Source organism: Urocitellus parryii, chromosome 6, assembly GCF_045843805.1.
Source record: "Urocitellus parryii isolate mUroPar1 chromosome 6, mUroPar1.hap1, whole genome shotgun sequence".
Classification (NCBI taxonomy): Eukaryota; Metazoa; Chordata; class Mammalia; order Rodentia; family Sciuridae; genus Urocitellus; species Urocitellus parryii.
This window is the reverse complement of record NC_135536.1, coordinates 81,211,116-81,230,565: the sequence shown is the minus strand read 5'-3', so window position 1 is coordinate 81,230,565 and position 19,450 is coordinate 81,211,116. Positions and strand designations below refer to the sequence as shown.

General features: G+C 38.4%; 2 protein-coding genes across 3 annotated transcripts in view; one reads left to right on the top strand and one right to left on the bottom strand.

Moving 5' to 3' along the window:
- Nucleotides 1–1,810: 1,810 nt before the first annotated feature.
- On the top strand, nt 1,811–7,426 carry Emc4 (ER membrane protein complex subunit 4). The gene is made up of 5 exons (XM_026392625.2): nt 1,811–2,023; nt 2,362–2,476; nt 6,546–6,699; nt 6,977–7,137; nt 7,374–7,426. The coding sequence occupies exons 1-5, from the start codon at nt 1,938–1,940 to the stop codon at nt 7,407–7,409; spliced, it is 552 nt and encodes a 183-aa protein (XP_026248410.1). The 5' UTR covers nt 1,811–1,937; the 3' UTR covers nt 7,410–7,426.
- A 2,293-nt stretch (nt 7,427–9,719) lies between these two features.
- The window catches only part of Slc12a6 (solute carrier family 12 member 6), a 93,915-nt gene continuing 84,184 nt past the window's right edge, over nt 9,720–19,450 (bottom strand). For both annotated transcript variants that reach the window (XM_026392607.2, XM_026392617.2), the window contains 9 exons: nt 19,037–19,141; nt 18,474–18,642; nt 16,109–16,304; nt 15,176–15,345; nt 13,626–13,757; nt 12,952–13,059; nt 12,571–12,755; nt 12,075–12,208; nt 9,720–10,698 (listed from right to left, as the gene is read on the bottom strand). In XM_026392607.2, the coding sequence (XP_026248392.1) occupies nt 10,607–10,698; nt 12,075–12,208; nt 12,571–12,755; nt 12,952–13,059; nt 13,626–13,757; nt 15,176–15,345; nt 16,109–16,304; nt 18,474–18,642; nt 19,037–19,141 (1,291 nt within the window). In that variant the 3' untranslated portion in view covers nt 9,720–10,606. The remainder of the gene's footprint in view (nt 10,699–12,074; nt 12,209–12,570; nt 12,756–12,951; nt 13,060–13,625; nt 13,758–15,175; nt 15,346–16,108; nt 16,305–18,473; nt 18,643–19,036; nt 19,142–19,450) is intronic.

The following is a 19,450-nucleotide window of genomic DNA, read 5'->3' as shown; positions in this document are numbered from 1 at the left end:
ACAGATGGGGGTGAGAGGGACTACTGTACTTTGCAAGTTGGAGGCATTAGGCTGTGGAACCAAAGATAATTAACATACAGCTACTGTCCTCAAGTAATTTAGCGTAGGGCATGGGGGTTAGAGGTAAGTGTTCAGGGTATGATAACACACAACAATGCCAAGTGGTTAAGTGCTATTAGGCAATATATACTGGGACAGAGGAATGTCCAGTAGGGCCAAGGCCCTAGTGAAGCTTAAGATGAATCTTAAAGGTTCATCAGAAACAACGTGGTAAAGCAGAAAAGAAGGCAATCAGGGAAGGCAATCTACATGCTGGGTCTTCCTATGATCAGATGGATACACATTTTAGAATGGATTGAAGGGGGAAAGACTTTTCTATTTCTGCCTTAAACAGTCTGCTATTAAACTTCCAATTTGTAAAATTGGAAAACAAAGTGGGGGTGAAAATCTTCAGTGTTTTATATTACCATCATCTTCAAGCATCCAAATTCTTTAATTGGCCAAGGAGGCTCTTTTCAGTCTTACCCCCAACCACACTCTCACTGTACCCCCTTCTGTCAAATTCCAGTTGTCAAGTAATTTACGAAGAAATACAAATTTTAAAAAATACAGTACTATTTTTGAACAAAGACGGTAGAATGTCAATGATGCCGATTTTACTAGTGGGCATTTTAAATGAAAATGAAAATTCTTTTAAAATGTGAAAGCTCTTTGATGTAGCAAACACAGTCCCTGGGGGTATAACCTAAGGAACTAAGACAAGATGTACTACAAGGATGCTCAGTAACATTGGTTCATAAAAGTGGTAGGGAGATAGGGAAAAAACCTAAATGTTCGTCTGGTGCAGTGGGGCATGCCTGTAATCCCAGCGGTTTAGGAGGCTGAGACAGGAGAATAGAGTTCAAAGCCAGCCTCAGCAATGGTGAGGTGCTAATAAACAATTCAGTGAGACCCTGTCTCTAAATAAAATACAACAACAAAAAAAATTATGACATGGGTACACAACTGAATACAGAATCCATTAACTAGGAATAATGATGTAGATTATGTAATGATACTTGAAAAACAAATTAGGCATCTGAAGAAGTACAATTTAATCTGACAACAAACCTTGAAAATAGGAAGAATTAATTTTTACATACGAGGAAGTTGAAATAATGGATTTAACTTGCCAAAGGTGACAAAATTAGTTAAGTGGTGAAGCCAGAATTCAAATGGAGGTCATGGGAATCCCAGTACGGTGGCCTACGCCTGTAATTCCAGCTACTCGGGAGGCTGAGGCAAGAGGACCACAAGTTTGAGACCAGGCTGGGTAATTTAAGAGAGATCTGTCCTTAAAAAAAAAAAAAATAAAAAAGAAAAGAAAAGAAAAAGGCGGGGGGGGGGGGGCTGGCCACGTGAATCCCAAGCCCGTATACCTTTCCACTGCCACTTTGCTTTTGTGCAGAATGGAGGCAGATCTACTTAGCAAGTACACCGTGGACAAGCAGTATTTGGAATCTACTAAATAACTCGCTCAAGGTCACACAATTAGTGGTGGAGCCAGGATTTGAACACTGTGTTCACAGGAACACATAGGAATGGAGGTCAAGAGCTTTCCATGACTTCAATTCCTAACACAGGAGGTATGAACTTTGCTTGTGCACTGTAAAGTGCACCTCGGAGATCAGAGAACACATAACAAGTCTACTGGAGAAGCTTTCGGAAGCTGTATATCTTGCCTCTCTCCTGATTTTCTACATCCAAGCTCCTAGTCGTCAGTCTTACCCGGTAGCCAATTTCTGGGGGCGGAAGTGACGTCTATATCCACACGCCGGAAGTGAGCTTGCCGAGGGAGAATCCGAGGTTAGAAGCCGGTGGGCTACGCCGCTAGTGGGTCCTGAGCTAGGAGTCAGCTTCTGTTTGAGGCTTCGCAACCTTAGGAAGTGGCCGTTGCCATGACGGCCCAAGGAGGCTTGGTGGCCAACCGAGGCCGGCGGTTCAAATGGGCCATTGAACTGAGCGGGCCTGGAGGAGGCAGCAGGTGAGCGCTTGGATCAAGCTCGACTTTAGAGTCGTCACCAGCTTTAGAACTTTAGAACTTCCCCAGCCTCATCCTGAGGCGCATTCTCTGAAAAGGTTGGGTGGTAGACAGACGTCACCTGGGGAGGTAGCAGCTTCTCTATCGTGCAGGTTACTTTTCCCTAAGGATATTTATTTTAGTCTTCCCAATTGGCAAAGGGACTGACGAGCCCATCTGAGCACTTGGCCTAATCTGGGTAGTGCATCTGAGGCTCTTTATTATTATGATTGGTAGAACAAGAACTGAAGGATATAAAGTTTGGGAAGTTGCAGCTTTAGTCTCTTGGTTTGGTTCTTCAGGGGCCGAAGTGACCGCGGCAGTAGCCAGGGAGACTCACTATACCCAGTCGGTTACTTGGACAAGCAAGTACCTGATACCAGCGTGCAGGAGACAGACCGGATCCTGGTGGAGAAGGTACAGAGGTATAGATGTTACCCTAGTCCTGGAGCCAGTCAGGACCTACCCGCCTCTCCCAAGTAGTATTACTGTAGACCCCATTTATAAAGAATGGGAGCTACACTGCATGCAGTAAGTGTTACAGTAGTTTACATAACAGCTCCAATAGTGCTTAACAGTTGGAAAAGTAAAAGACATTCATTAAGGCAAGGTATTAGGAAATAGTTGCAAAATGATCTGCTGGTGGCAAGGCTTTCCAGCTTAAGTCGTCGTTTTTTATGCTAGTTCCCTGACACCACGCATCCATACTGTCAAGATATTACCTTCAAAAAAGATCCCAAATCCTATTACTATTTTTTTAAGGAATTGAATCCAGGGGCGCTTAACCAGTGAGCCACATCTCCAGCACCACCCCTCCCGCCTTTTGTTTTTTATTCTAATTTGTTATCGTGTCTTCATACATGTACTTAGGTTACTGATGTCCATCTCATTCCACCATCTTTTTTACCCTCTTGCCCCTCCCTTCCCTTTGCCCTATCTAGAGTTCCTCTAATCTTCCCTGCTCCCCTTCCCAATCCCACTATGAATCAGCCTCCTTATATTAGAGAACATTCAGCATTTGGTTTTTAGGGATTGGCTAATTTCACTTACCATTATATTCTCCAACTCCATCCATTTACCATGATTTTATTCTCTTTTATTGCTATTTTATTTTTCCTATTTCTCCATATCCAATGCCATGATTTTATTCTCTTTTATTACTGAGTAATATTCCATTGTGTATATATACCACATTTTCTTCATCCATTCATCTACTGAAGGGCATATAGGTTGGTTCCACAGTTTAGCTATTGTGAATTGTATATTGTGAATAAACATTATGTGGCTGTATCCGTGTATGTTGTTTTTTAGAAAAAAATTTTTTTTTGAGAAATGGCCAACTTAAGTTGCTGAGGCTGGCCTTGAATTTACCATCCTCCTGACTTAACCTTTCTAGTTACTATGATTAACAGGCTTTCACCACCAAGACAGGCCTACTGCTTCTTGTCTTTATCATCCTGGTCCTAGCCACTATCTCTCATTCAGATTTTTTTTTTTAAGATTTATTTTTTAAACCTTTATTTATTTATTTTTATGTGGTGCTGAGGATCAAACCCAGTGCCTCACACAAGCTAGGCAAGCACTCTACCACTGAGTCACAACCCCAGCCCTCTCATCCAGATTTTTGCAAGAGACTAAAAAAAATCAAAGATATATGATAAAATATATATGTACATGTAAACTCTTCCAAATTGTAGTTTATGTACAGTAAACTGCATTCAACTAAAGCATGGTTTATCAACCTCAGCATTGTTGACAAGTGGTGGTTAATACTTCTTGTTGTGAGGGCTGGGGATGTAGCTCAAGCGGTAGCGCGCTTGCCTGGCTTTTGTGCGGCCCGGGTTCGATCCTCAGCACCACATACCAACAAAGATGTTGTGTCCGCCGAGAACTAAAAAATAAAAATATTTTTAAAAAATACTTCTTGTTGTGGGGGAACTGTACTGTGCACTGTAAGATGTTCAGTATCCCTGCTCTACTTATTAGATGGCAGTAGTGCCCTTCCCTAGTTGTGACAATTACACATTTCCAGCATTCTAAATGTCTCCCAGGAGACAAATTGCCCTCAGCTGGGAACCTCTAAAGGGTAATATTTGATGAGCTTTAATAGTGATGTTCTCTTAAAAGAGAACATATTTTTCATCTCCAAAAAATCTCTTGTATTCCTTTTTTGCAGTAGAATTCTAACTGGTCTTGTTACTTATACCTAGACCTCTGTAGTTTATTCTCATTACAACAGTCAACATCATTTTAAAATATAAGTCAGATCATTCCTATTCTGAATCCTCCTATAGGTTCCCATTTTTTCAACATAAAAGCCCAGTCTTCATAATGTTCTACATAACTCTGCATTGGTCAAACCCCTGAAATATCTCTGACCTCATCTTCTATCCTTTATTGATTATTGATTTCACTTTAGTCATAATGGCTTCCCTGCTGCTCTCTAAAGACAGCAAGACAAGTGCCCATGTCAGGTTTTTTGTATTTGCTCTTCCCTATTTTTGGATGCTCTTCTTCCAGATCTTCTTGCCTATCACCTTTACATCTCTCAAATGTTTTGGTCTTAGTGAAGCCTACCCTTATGGTACTCCCTATCTTGTTTTCCTATTTCTCCATATCATTAACATATGCTATGAATATATCATATAATAGTTATTTTTTTTATTGCCCATTGCCCTTATCACTCTTGTAAGCTCCATGAGAACGGGATTTTGTTGGATATATCCTAAGTGCCTAGAGTAGTACATAGCACTTTCTTTCCTTTTCTTACTTCTTTCTTGGCCTTAATGTTGCTCTGCATTACACAGTCTTTGTTCATGCATTCATGAAATGCGTGTGATCTTTACAACATGAAAATGACAGAGCTATTATCAATCTTTTCTCAATACGCATTATTTATTTATTTATTTTTGCACAGTATTGGGGATCAAACCCAGGGCCTTGTGCATGCTAAGCAAACACTACCACCAAGTCACATCCCTAGCCCATTAATCCTGTAATTTTTCATCTTGGTACATTAAAGTGTATGAATACATGATAGCAATTGTTTTTTTTCTCTAACTTTAGCCAAGGGCAGCCGTGCATGCATGTAATCCCAGCAACTTGGGAGGTTGGGGCAGGAGCTTCAGTTTTGAGGCTAGCAATTTAATGACACCCTTTCTCAAAATAATAAAAAGGTCTGGGGATGGCCATCAGTGGTAAAGTGCCCATGGGTTCAGTCCCCCAGTACCAAAAAAAGTCTGTTTTTTTCCCAAGTTTCTTTGTTGTTCTTTTTTGGTACCAGGGATGGAACCTGCTTAATCACTGAGCCACATCCCTAGCCTCCCCTCCCCTTTTTTAAATTTTGAGACAGGGTGTCAGTAGGTTGCTTAGAGCCTAAGTTGCTGAGGCTGGCTTTGAAACTGTGATCATCTTGATTCAGCCTCCCAAGTCACTGGGATTATAGGTGTATGCTACCATGCCCAGCTAGCTAGTTTGTTCTTTTTCTAGCTTTTTTTTTTTTTGTACTGGGGATTGAACCCAGGGTGCTTTTCCACTGAGGTACATTCCCAGCCCTTTTTGAGACAGAGCCTCACTAAGTCTTCTGATATGTATTTAAGATTATAAATATATTACAGCTCTAACTGTATACAAGTTTTAATGCAGCATTTTTGTTTCCAATTAACATTTCTATTTTCCATTTTGATAGCATTCATGGATTAGTATACATTTGTTAATTTCTAAATATAAGGGATTTTCTAGTTACCTTTTGATTTCTAGCTTAGTTGCATTATAGTCAAAGAACACTGTATATTTTGAGTTCTGTGACATTGAGATTTTCATACATGGCTCAGCAAGTGGCCAGTTTTTCTAACTATCTGATGTTTGAAAAGAATATGAATTCCGTAATTGTTGGGTACAATGTTATATATGTGAAAGTTCGTTTGTCATTCAAATCGTCTGTGTCTTGACTTGCCTGTTATCTTTTCAAAACAATTTTTTCATAATACCTTTGTTTTATTTATTTTTATGTGGTGCTGAGGATCAAACCCAATGTCTCACACAGGCTAGGCAAGTGTTCTATCACTGAGCTATAATCCCAGCCCCTGCCTGTTCTGTTGTTGAGGTGTGGTAATCTTCCAGCATGTGGAGTTTTCTATTTCTTTAGTTGTAGCTGGAGTTTTCTATTTCTTTAGTTGTAAAAGGGACAGTGATATATGCAGAAGTTCAAGGACAAAAGCAGGAAAATCTTTTCTTTAGCCAAAATCACAAGAAAAAGATGACTGGAAATCTTATGGGGAAAACTAACAGATGGTGAGGCTATCTTATACCTTTAATGGAAAGGAGCTTCCTGTGGCAACATGGAGAAAGGAAGAGGTGGTGGAATTGAGTCAGTTTAGTCAGAAGCAGGGAATTGGGAATTCTGTTCATTTGACTTTAGCATCACTGATGCAGTAAATGTGGGATTGATGGTAATGATGAAAGGTTATAACTGTGCTTGTTTTAGCGCTGCTGGGACATCGCCTTGGGTCCCCTCAAGCAGATTCCTATGAACCTCTTCATCATGTACATGGCAGGAAATACTATCTCCATCTTCCCTACTATGATGGTGTGTATGATGGCCTGGCGACCCATTCAAGCACTTATGGCCATTTCAGCCAGTAAGTATTTTTGAAATAATAAACCCTTCCCTATGTTTTAAGAATTTAAAGTCTTAGGCATAATTTTTTTTTTTAACCAAAAGGTATGCAGGGTGGTGATGGTAGTAGTGGTGAAATGGAGGGGAAAACAATGCTGCTCACAGTATTCTGTTCACCTTTAGTGATCCTATTTGCTATCTTATTTTGGGTTTATCTATATTAATATGTATGATTGATTTGATTCATATTGAAAAAGGAAGGTTGTTTTGTTTTTGACAGCTTCTGTTATCCCCAACAGCTTTCAAGATGCTAGAGAGTTCAAGCCAGAAGTTTCTTCAGGGTTTGGTCTATCTCATTGGGAACTTAATGGGTTTGGCATTGGCTGTTTACAAGTGTCAGTCTATGGGACTACTGCCTACACATGCATCAGACTGGTTAGCCTTCATTGAGCCCCCTGAGGTAAGGTAAAAGAAAAGTCAAATTTGAGGCATTTGTACAGTGAATAGCTGACTCATTTGATGGTAGAGAATTAAGAGTTGGTATTAGAATTCATTTCTTAAGTAATAAAAGTTCTTAGGGGTTTGGAAGATTTTTTTTAATGATAAGAAATAATAGAACTTGTGATTAAAATACTGATTCAGAAAGTTATTTCAACACTTATTCACCACTCAACCGTTTACTGTTTCTTCTTCCAGAGAATGGAGTTCAGTGGTGGAGGATTACTTTTGTGAACCTGAGAAGGAAGCACCAGGTGCCTATATATTTGGCCTCATTTACATCCTTCTTTAAGCTAAATGGCTCCCTAAGTATACTTTTTTTTTTTTTTTTTTTTAAGTATTCTCACTCATATTGAAAAGAACCAAAAAGCTCTCTCCTCCATGGTCAGGAGACAAATCATAGAAGGACAATGTGTATATTACTACAAACACAAAGAAACTATACCACAACCCCTGGCTGAAAATAATGTAGAAAACTTTATTTATGTTTGCAGTACAGAGCAAAACAAATAAAACCAGAACTCTATGTAAACAAAAGAGTGGTTGCTGCTAAATCAAAAGCCATAGCAGCATCTCCTTTTAATAAATTAAATGGTTGAAAACAATACTTAAAAGTTTCACAAATTTCCTTTAATAAATCTATTTTCCTTAATAGATCACTCCTATTTAACACAAATTGGGACATAAAAATTCTGTTGGAGACACTCATGGATGGAACTAATGCTGGATTTAAATTATACATGATGAAAAGAAAAATAAACCAGAAAAAAGAACACATAAATATGCTTACAGTGTAATTGTTACTTTAATACAATAAAGAATTTTTAACATGTTTAGGGGGAATGAGGATTGGTGGAATCCCTGGGGCCACAAAGATCAGAGGCAATGGAGGATAAAGAGCAGTGATCTTTCTCCTGCCACAAGGAACCTGTCAAACAGACACTGCAGTTCAAACTTCAGCTTTTAAGATAGCTATGGAAGGCAGAGAGCCAGCAGTAGGAGAAATTATATATTATCCTGTCCTGGTAAAGTCATAGGTAAGACTTAAAAGCTGGATCTTGCCCAAAAAGCAGGAGGTTTTAGTCTTCCCTCTTGAAACAAAAGCCCCTTCCCCTAAGGTGCATTCTCTCATCAAGTTTTCAGTATTGCTTTATTTGCAGTGATTAAACCAGACAAGACATTTTGTAGACAGACAACATAAGCAACACATAGACGTGAAATGCTCTAGACAGATGAATATAAATCTGGCCTAATAACCATTTTTCCATGTAACAGTGATTTCGTATTTTAGGGATTAAGGTAGTAGCATTGTTAATAAGTCACTAATTCCCTCCTCCCTTTAAAAGATTCTTACAGAGTTCCAACCACAAATAGCACTTCTAAAATTACCTTATTTTCTGCCCATATTTATTCTGTATAGGAAAAATGTGTATCACTTTGGCCAGGAGTATGTGTAAATTTTGGGAAATTCCTGGGCAGGATGACCTTTACAGTATTGGAGTCTTGAAGATCTTAGGTCCTAGGCGACCTGACCCATTACTACTATACTCAACTAAGCAGTGTAGTGTTGCAATGGGAGTTGTAAACAAAATTTCTATTCCCCGCAGGAAGGAGCAGAAAAAAAGACATAAGATACTGTCTGCTTTGCTACCCACAAATGGGCCTGAAGTTTGAAAGAAGAGCAAAAGGAACAAATCAAAATGACTTAATTTCTTAAGCCATACTGAACGATTTTCTTCTTTGTCCCTGTGTGTCAAAAGAATTATTTGAAACTGAGAGCTTATTCCAAATCTTACTGGGTAATCAAAAAAGAGTGGCACTATTTATCATTAATAAAGTGAAATTAAAAGCAGCTGTGAATATAGGCAAGAAGACAGTTTCTTAAATACCCATCTTGTATAAGAAATGAAAATTTCACATATTTGGAATTACTGCTTAGCCACACACATAGTTTCCCTATGCTGGTAAGCCAAGTGTTTTGTGATCAGTAAATTAGTAAATAAAAAGATGAGTTTGTAAAAGTATTTCCTTGGCACATTTAGAACTTTCTGGGAAAAAAAAAAAAAAAGACTGGTGGCTTGGATAATACTTTAGAGCCAAATTTCTTCAGTCAGAATGAAGAATAAAAGGAAAAAGGGGGAAATGCTCATATTTGGGCCATTTAAGTTGAGTGCCTCAAGTCTTAACTATAACCTTAGGGATGAGGCCATAGATTACTTAGTGAAAACAAATTTTCTTGAATCAGGCCATTGTCAATTTGTATGCATTTTTAAGTAGGTAAGGAGAGTAGCAGCTTGATAACTTTGGCACTATGGAAACAGTATGGCTCTAGAACTTCCAGTTCCATTGCTGAATTCCCCCTTTTAAAGACAGTCCAGAGCTTTCAGAGAATGATATTAGCCAGTCTTCCTAGTATTTGTTCCTTAAGGGTTCTTGATCCAGGCCTAGTAACTTGAGGCATAAAAAGAAGGAAAGGAGAACCTAGTGGCCAGTGTGCATCATGACCTGTTTCTACAAAACAGCTTGTATATTTTGCCCTTGTCGCATAGATAACCAGAGACTACTTGGGTAAATTTTAATAGCTACTCCTTGGAATTTCCTTAGTTTAGCCATTTAAAGAACCTGAAAGAGACCAATCCTTACCTTTGTGTGTGTGTGTGTGTGGTAACAGTGCCTGTGTTACAACCACAGATTTTGTTTTGAGCTAAGAGAAACAAACAGCTGAAATATACACGGACACAGTGTAGATACTTAAACCTGACATTCTGGGGCAATCTTGTTTTTGAGGGAGAAGGAGAGGCTGCTGCCATGTTTCGTGTTTTGTAGCTATGTACCCTAACAGAGTCCTAGAGAACAGAAGGTACACTAAAGAAATAATTAGCTATAAAAGGTTTACATCTTGGCTTGCCACTGGTTATTTTCACAAGGCTAATAGGCCCCCATACACCTAGCCACAAATTCTTTAGTAAGGTGAGGCTGTCTCTGGCAGTTACCCCTGTGGTGTTATCATTGAACCATGACTTCTGAGACTCATCTTTAATGTTGGCTATGTACTTGCTTTTTGTCTTTAGTTGAAATTTTAGCATTCCTTTTATCATGTTGCTGTCTTCAACAGTGCTAAAAGGTTCCCATTTATTGGCTTTGTTAATCCTAACTTTCCTTCTCTTGGTACTGAATGGTTTTGGGGCTTGATCATTCTTCTGATGTTGAAGGAGTATCTGCTGCTTCTGTCATTATAAGGGAGCCAAGAACAGATCTATAAGTATTCTTGAAAAAGTACTGGATGCTCAGCTCATCAAAAGTTCAGTGTTATGTGTACAGAACACAGGACTCTAGTTGAGTGAGTGTGGTAATAAAGAACCATCACTTTTCCATGGAGGATGGAAGCCTTTTAGCAAATGAGAGACCAAGCAGAGTCATTCAGGAGCAGATTATGAGTAAATGGTGATCACTTCACTGCCACCACCCCGGACAAGGAGGACTCGTTCTAGTCCCTCGGTGAGTACTTCTAGAAACTCCATGTCTTCAGAATTTGTCAAGGAGACAAACAGGCAGAAAAGTTCACTTTACAACCTGGCATCTCTTATCTGGTATTATCTGATAACAGCATGCTTCTTAATTATATAGTCAGACTTGGAGAAGTCTGAACATTTGTTTTGGTTTGTTTTGTTTTGGTACCAGGGGTTGAACTCAGGGGCACTTGACCATTGAGCCACATCCCAGCCCTATTTTATATTTTATTTAGAGACAAGAGTCTCACCGAGTTGCTTAGCACCTCTCTTTTGCTGAGGCTGGCTTTGAACTTGCAATCCTCCTGCCTCAGCCTCCCGAGCTGCTGAGATTACAGGTGTGTGCCACTGTGCTCAGCTAAGTCTGAACTTTTTAAAAAAATTTGTTTTATTTTTTAGGTGTAAATGGACACAACACAATGCCTTTATTTTTATGTGGTGCTGAGGATAGAACCCAGGTCCCACCCATGTAGGCGAGTGTTCTACCGCTGAGCCACAAATCCCAGCCCCAAGTCTGAATTTTTGATTCATTAACGCTGTGAAGTAATCCAGGGATATAATACCTTTGCATCTATAAGATTCTTCTATTTATTAGATATTTTCTAATGTTATTAAGAAATGAGGGAGTCCATAGTAATGTTATTCTAAATGATAAAAATGCAAAAAAAAAACCCCAACCACCCCACAACAATCCAGAGAGCACCCAATAATTTCTACGTGAAGCCATTCAAGTCAGATTTTCCTGCCACTTCTTTTTTCAATTTTTTTTTTTACTTGTAGTTGGACACAATACAATCTATTTCGTTTATTTATTTTTATGTGGTGCTGAAGATCGAACCCACGTGTGAGGCGAGCGCTCTACTGCTGAGCCACAACCCCAGCGCCCTCCCTCTTTTTTTTTTTCCATTTTTAAACCTCTTTTCTGTAATGGCAGGAATGGGCTAGTCTGTGTTGTTGCAATGCTGAAAGTTTCCAATTAAAACAATTCTGGGATGAAAGTATTAGGGAAAATCCCTTTTTTCTTTCTTAACTTTGAGTCTCCATTCTCAGCTGCTTCTCTGCTAACTCCATCCAAAAGAAAAAGGCTTTACAAAATGGATAGAAAAAAGAATGTGGATATTCTGTCTCTAGGATGGTCATTTAATATAAGACACCAACTAAAAAGTCTTTAGGGTTCAGAGAGAATATATTGCACCCCCAACTTTCCAAAAGAAGATTAATCAGTCTTACCACTTTGTAAGAATCCTTGCCTAAGACTTTAAAAGTCTGAGTTCCTCAAAGAGGGAAAGTGGGGCATAGACAATAACTTTTATGGTTTCCTAGATGTCTCATCTAAGAAATGAGCTAATAAGATTTTCCCAACTGGTGGTTCCACTTTCAAAAAGGATACAGTTTTCATCACCCTCAGGGTTTCGGGGTGGCCCTGGCATATTCAACAAAACCAGCTTTGCTTCATGGGACTTGTTAACTATAACCTCATTGAGCTTCACTGCTGTATGCATTCGTCTTACATTGGACTGGTCCCTGGGTGGGGAAGAAACAGACAGTTAAAGCAAAAAGAAAATAGTTACAATTGAATTTTAAAAACTTGAGGTCCAAAGCTTTTTTAACTTAACTATGGATAATGTGGTAAGTAAAATAATTTCCTTATGATAGTAAATCCCGAGTTTTCTCATTTAATAAGCTAACAGTATGGAGATGAACTATGTGAAGAGAAAGAAGATGGTATTGTGTATACTTGGGAGCTAATATGTATAGGCAAACAATAGAGAAATGGCTGGATGTGGGTGAAATGAACAGAATTCATCCTATGTGTTCAGTCAGTCACATCTGTGTCACTGACTAGGATACTGTTTTACATGATAAGCTTCTGAGAGAAAACTTACGGACGCATGTTAAGTAGGTCTTGGAATCCTTCCATTGACTTGGCTTTTTGTCCCCGGGATGCCATGTACTTGTCTTTTGTCCAAGTCATGTGCACCTTCTCCTGATAGGTTTCTGTCTCTTCATCCTCATCAGAGCCAATGCTGGTCAGTCGTAGCATTGAATTCCGGTCTTTCACCAACTGTGCCTGGGAAGGTCCAACAAAGTTATTCTACCTAATATTCTCTCATGCTTCAACTATTTTGAAAAAAAAATGGGATTTTATTGGGATAACTAATACAGTGAGAAGGAAAGAATTTGTCATCCTGTGAAAACAATACAGTATCATCCCTTTCACTGAGACTTCACAGAGCCACGATTAGATCAATGCAACAAAGTCTCACCTCCCTGTCCCGTTCTGTTTTGGATAGCCTCATGTGCCGGAGCATCTGGGACCGTTGCTCCATCATCAGCGTGCGCTCATAAGTATAAGCTGATATATCACTGTCGTGCTGCCACAGACATCACACAAAGTGGGCAAAATGCACAAAGGAGAAAGAAGGATAGACCACACATTTTTACTTCCATTCAGTATCTTAAATCAGAAAATATATCACAATATCAACCTTTCACCTCTATTCTGCCTAGTCTCTGATCTACAAAGACACATTAGTTTGGGGTTATAAATCAAATCCAGAGGCTTTGAATATTTTCTGTAATCTATCTATTACATGTGTTTCCTTGAAACACAAAACACAAACTCTAGTCTGTATTTTTCACACATAAGTCTCACTGTGAATTTAAGAATGAATTAAAAATTAAAAATATATTAGGCAGAAAAGAATCTGGCAGAAATAATAAGAGCTATATAATAAATGGAAAGCAAAACCAAAAAGTATTACCAAACATACATTATGTATTCTACTTATTTAAGTCAACAAATTAGAATTTTATTGGAAGTAGGGGATTAATTCACATTTATAGGTGAATAATTTCCCAAACCAAAAAAGGTTCTAGGAAGATAGGGTTGGGGTTGGGGGAGTAGTGGTCACCTCTATCTCAAACTCCACTTTCTTACCATCTCCACCACTTCCACCTCTGCTTCAATGCGCAGATGATACAGGAAGGTGGCCAGGTCTTTTTTCATCTGGATACTGTTATCTTCTAGTTGAGCTACTGTGAAGATCCGTATGCTGCATTTTCGCCACACCTGACAGAATGCCATATGTATATGGAAAACAGATGCAAGGCAGAATTAAAGTTATTTTCTAAAACATGAGGCATTTTGACTTAAAACAACCCTGCTATAGGCATGAGGATATTTGTTCCTTGCTTGGTATGTTATTGTATTAGGGCAAAAGATTAACTAAGAAATACATTAAATATAGTTTTAAGGAGTTCTTGATTCCATAATAAGAAAAAACTGACAAAGAAAGAAAAGATGTCTCTTGTGATATTGTGAAATATACACTATCTGTGTATATGTCACTATTTCTTAGCATATGACTCCTAAAATCCTTTGCATCTTCATGGTGCTAAGTATGTTTTTGTATGCCAATGAGTTGGTCCATAGCTAGCAGCCTCTGCATAGCTTCAGAAGCAGGGCAGGTCACCAGAAAGACTGAGGCAGATTAGTGGGTTAGAACTTTCAGCCCAAATCCACAACTACTTAGGAGGACAGAGGGATAGAAGGTTAAATCGATCACCAATAGCCAATGATTTGATGAACAATTCCTATGTAATAAAGCCTCTATGAAATCCCTAAAGAACTCGGTTCAGGGAACTTCTAGATAGCTGAACATGATGGCTTCAGAAAGGGCATGAAAACTCATGCCTCTCCTCATATGCCTTGTGCATCTCTTCATCTGCATCCTTTGATTATAATATTCTTTATAATAATCTAGTAAATGGAATAAAGTGTTTCTCAGTTCTGTAAGCCACTCTAGAACAAGGAGGGGGTCATAGGAACCCTCATTTATAGCAGGTCAGTCACAAGCATTAGGTAAATCAAACCTGGGGCCTGTAATTAGTAGAAGAAATGGGAGGGTCATTTTGTGGGACTGAGCCCTCAATATGTGGGATATGATGCCACCTCTGATTGATAAACAGTGTCAAAGCTGATTAGAGGACAATCAGCTATGATGGGTGCACTGAAGAAATGATTTCTTATTTGATGTTTGAGGAAAATAACATATCAATGTATCCTCACTTGTGATACATTAAGAGGATGCTTTATTCAGACAGTACATTAATGATACAAGACTAATTTAATTTCAATCTACCTAATCTTACCAAAGAATGAGTACCCCCCCCCTTTCTCTCTCTCTCTCTCTCACACACACACACACACACCTTATACTTCCTTTAGAAACTTTTCTTTTTAATATGTGTTCACACATTACTGTTTTTTCCAAAGGGAAACTTTATTTTCTGACTTACATTTGAAGTTAGATTGTTATCAATTATTAAAAAAAAACCTATTTCTCGTAAAGTTTGAAACTGGGTTATGGAAAACTCAAGAATAATGCCGGACTTTTTGATTTTAAGCCACAACACTACATAATCAAGAAAGAATTTGTATAGTCAAACAAGACAGAAGGGAGAAAGACTTAAAGTTGCCTAAAATACCTTGTGCTGTTTCAGTAGGAATGGTAAAAGCATGAGCATCCCCCCATCATGCACAATCCACCACACATCAATATTGCCCTCAGAAAACTGTTCCACATTGCTGGGAAAGAAGGAGATGTTTTTAGCTACCAACAGGGCAAGATGGGCGGCAGTTGTCACTCGAACTGTTCCTAGGGAGAAAAAAAGAGAAAATCAGGATAAGCAGAGAAGAATCCTTAGGTTTGCTTTACTTCCCACTGGGTCAGGAAAATAAGGATTACATTTCTTTTTTTAAAATTTTTTAAAAATTTTTTTTAAAAGAGAGAGAGAGAGAAATTTTTAGTTTTTAGCAGCAGACACAACATCTTTGTTTGTAATGTGGTGCTGAGGATCGAACCCGGGCCACACGCATGCCAAGCAAGCATGCCACCGCTTGAGCCACATCCCCAGCCCAAGGATTACATTTCTTTGAGCAAAAGATGCCCAAATACATAGTATAGTATAGATTATACCCCATTAAGTAACTAAACTCACTGAGAGAAATCTGAATAGCTAGCTGATTTGGATTGAGGATCATGGTTTACTTTACTAGATATACTCTTATTACTACAGTTTCAAGGAGGCATAAGTGAAGTTGGGAGATTTTGATGCTGAAGGACCATCCTCCAATTCATGTGAGGATATAAGTACGAAAAATCATAAGTGAAAACATGGCAATTTTGGAGATAATTCCTAGCCCAATACTTGATAGAACTAAACAACTCATGAATATAAATGTAAAGCTGGAGAGGATAGGTAAAATCAGGTCATTAACACTAGTAGTTTTTTAGGTGGCCATGCTTCAACAATGGCATAATGCTTACTTTAGAAGGTTAGGGGCTAAGGTTGGTGTAAAAGGGATTCAACTCTATTCCCAATTTGGGCCTTTAGGTTAATATGGAAAATGTTTTGTACCAATAAAAGTCTTCCAAGCACGAGCATCTTCACTTTGCCGCCAACCATTGGGCCAGCCCATCACCACTGTGTTGTGCTTCATGCCCCCAAGGCCACATGATTGGATAAGGTGGGAAATGCCTTCTCTCAGCTTGGCAGCCACCACCAGCTGGCAGAATCCTTTTACCTTCTCTGCCTCCATTAGGTGCTTAATGGTCTGAAAGAAACACAAAACCTCAATAATGAATTGCTTTTCCCTAGACCATTAAAATCATTATTCCTTCTCCATATGATACTCCTCATCTCTTTTTAAATGTTTAAAGTCCAAAAAATTAAAATTATTCCACTGAAATATCATCCTTTGTCCTTTTCACCTTTCAGTGCTGGTAGTCTACTGGGAGTTTCACTGCTTTTTTCTCTATTCTGCTTTTCTTCCTTTATAACATATCAAAAACTTGAGAATAGGAAGCCCCACAAAGCAAATATTCAACAAAGCAAATACTCAAACTACTTTCTTAATGACCAAGAGAGTTCACTAGTGTGAACATGATCTCTTTCCTTTCTCAGTTATAGTAATGCACTGACTTCACTTTCAGAAATTCAATCTGATGATTCAGTATTTCTTCAGGATTTTCCTAGGTAAGTTTTCCTTGTTGCTTCTCCCATTCTGTATCCTTTTTGACATTTCAATGGTGATTATTACTGATATTTTTATTCCATTTAACCCTCTTTGTGGAAAAGGGAAAGGAATAATGGTGTAGAAGATGGATCTAATTTTTCAAAGCAAAGATTAAGTCAGTGGTATAGGAGGATAAGAACTGTGACTTGCAATCTTGTGCTCTTTTTATGAATTTTCACCATCATTTTAATGTTTCTTAGTATTTCTGGTTTTTAGGGTTTCAAAGCATTCTGAAATGAAATCCAGAAAAAATTCTGAAATACAGTTGAAAATTTTCCAACAACAGGATTAGTTCTGTCATTTACAATAAATATTAGAGCTGGGGATGTAGCTCAAGTGATAAAGTGCTTGCCTAGCATGTGTGAAGCCTTGGGTTCAATCCCCAGGACTGGAAGGATAAAAAAAAAAAGGAAAAGGCTGGAAAATATAAATATTAGAAAACTACTTCCTTCTTCAGGTAGAACTCAGATATTCAGTAAACAGAAATGATAAAGGAATCTTGCTTATGATATCACGTAAGTTGGTAAAGTGGAAGAAGAGTTGTTCCTTTCTCCTCGTCATAAGATTTAGGAACTGTTCCTACAGTTCAAATGATAGATTTAATTATTTAATTTCTCTCAGTGATCAGATCAATGTTTGGAATCTATTTGGGAATAATTTTCAGGGTTAATAATCTACAGCTTACTCATGATTTAAATAGGAAGGAAGAATAGGCAGTTGTCTTCTGGTTAAACTTATTATCTGGAAGAATATAACTGTTATGGTTTTGATATCAGGTGTTCCCTGAAAGCTCATGTTTGAGACAATACAAGAAAGGTTAGAGGGGCTGGGGCTGTGGCTCAGTGGTAGAGTGCTCACCTAGCATGTGTGAGGCACTGGGTTCGATCCTCAGCACCACATAAAAAATAAAAACAATAATAAAATAAAGATACTGTGCCCACCTATAACTAAAAAATAAATATTAAAAAAAGAAAGGTTAAAAATGAAATCATTGGATTATAAGAGATTTAACCTAATCAGTGCATTAATCCTATGATGGGGATTATCTTGGTAATAACTGTAGGCAGGGTGTAGCTGCAGAAGGTGGGTACCTAGGGGTGTACCTTTGGGGTTTATATTTTGTCCTTGCTGAGCAGATTTCTCCCCTACTTCCTGATGCCATGTCCTGAGCTGCTTTCCTCCACCACACTCTTCTGTCATGGTGTTCTGCCTCACCTCAGGCCCTAAGAAATGAAGTCTACTGTCTGTAGACAGAGACCTCTGAAACTGTGAACTCCCCAAAAAACTTTTTTTCCTTAAAATTGTTCTTGTCATGTCTTTTGGCACAGCAGCAAAAAAGCTGACTAAAACAATGACTGTTCAAAAGTCAGCACTGGTAGGGCATGGTGATACATGCTTGTAATCCAGTTTGGGATTATGTGGGAGGTTGAGGCAAGGGGATTGCAACTCTGAGGCCAACCTCGGAAATTTAGTGAAATCCTGTATAAATAAATAAATGAATAAGAAGGGCTGTGGAATGCCTGCCTAACTTGCAAGACTCTGAGTTCAATCTCTAGTACCACAAAGAAAAAACAAAAAAAGAATTAGCCCTAACTGGGAAACCTAGATCACACAGGAAATGAATTGATTTATAAGTCTGAACTTTTAGTACCAAACATCACAATGCTTACACTAAGTTCTATCAAGTTAATAAATCTTGACTCTTACCTGCTCAGCAGCTAAAGCTTCACCATAGTTCTCCAGGAAGTTCCCCACAATGACAGAACCCACAATAGTGAGACCCTTTCCTGCTTTGAGCTGTGAGGCAAAGGTGAGGAGGCGAGGATGCTTGACATGTAAGTCTTCATCTAGTTTCAGTAATACAAGCAACTGAGGCCTGTGAAGAGGTTAGATGAGGGTGGAGGAAGAAAACATTTTGGATTTGGGAAAAGAATGTCAATTCCCACTTTAATTCAGGAGATCTGTATAAAACATGTAATTTGATAATAGGAAGAAGTCAGAGGAATAAGATGAGGGTACTGAGTTATTTTGAATGCTCTCAGTATTATCTCAAATTTATCAGTCTTCAAGAGAAAACAACAAATGATAGAAATCTAGATAACAAATCACATGATGAAAAGGCAATAAAGATTTGAGATAGTTAAAAAAAAAGGTCCATTATTCCAATTCCTTGAGCAGTGTGATTATCTTATCCTGTAATCAACAAAGCACATATTTTTTTGTGCATTAACTATGTGCCAAACACCACTAGGCCTTGTTGATTTCTTTACCTCCAGTTTTTAGTGTGTGGAGGTCCTTCCTCCAGCCGAAGCAAAGCAAACCGGGCTGCACTGAGGGACAGCCCACGGATACCATCGCCCCATTCCTTCTCAGCTCTGGAAGAAAAAGGAGAAAAGAGCAGAGACAGACTTAAACCAAGTAAGTATAATTTCAAAAAATAAAGTTCATTTTTTTAAAATCTAAAAGTACAAATGCACAAAGAAGAAGATAAAACATATTAATGATTTATATAATGTTCTTCACTAACATAATGAATCCACTGACAGCAAATGAACACCACCCAGCACCACAGATTGCACTGCACAAATGATTCAGAATAAAGACTGGAAGGCCACTTGCTTAGTCCCTATGTATATTTAAAAGCAGTAATATAAAATAGTCTTTTGGATTAGGAAAGTGTCACA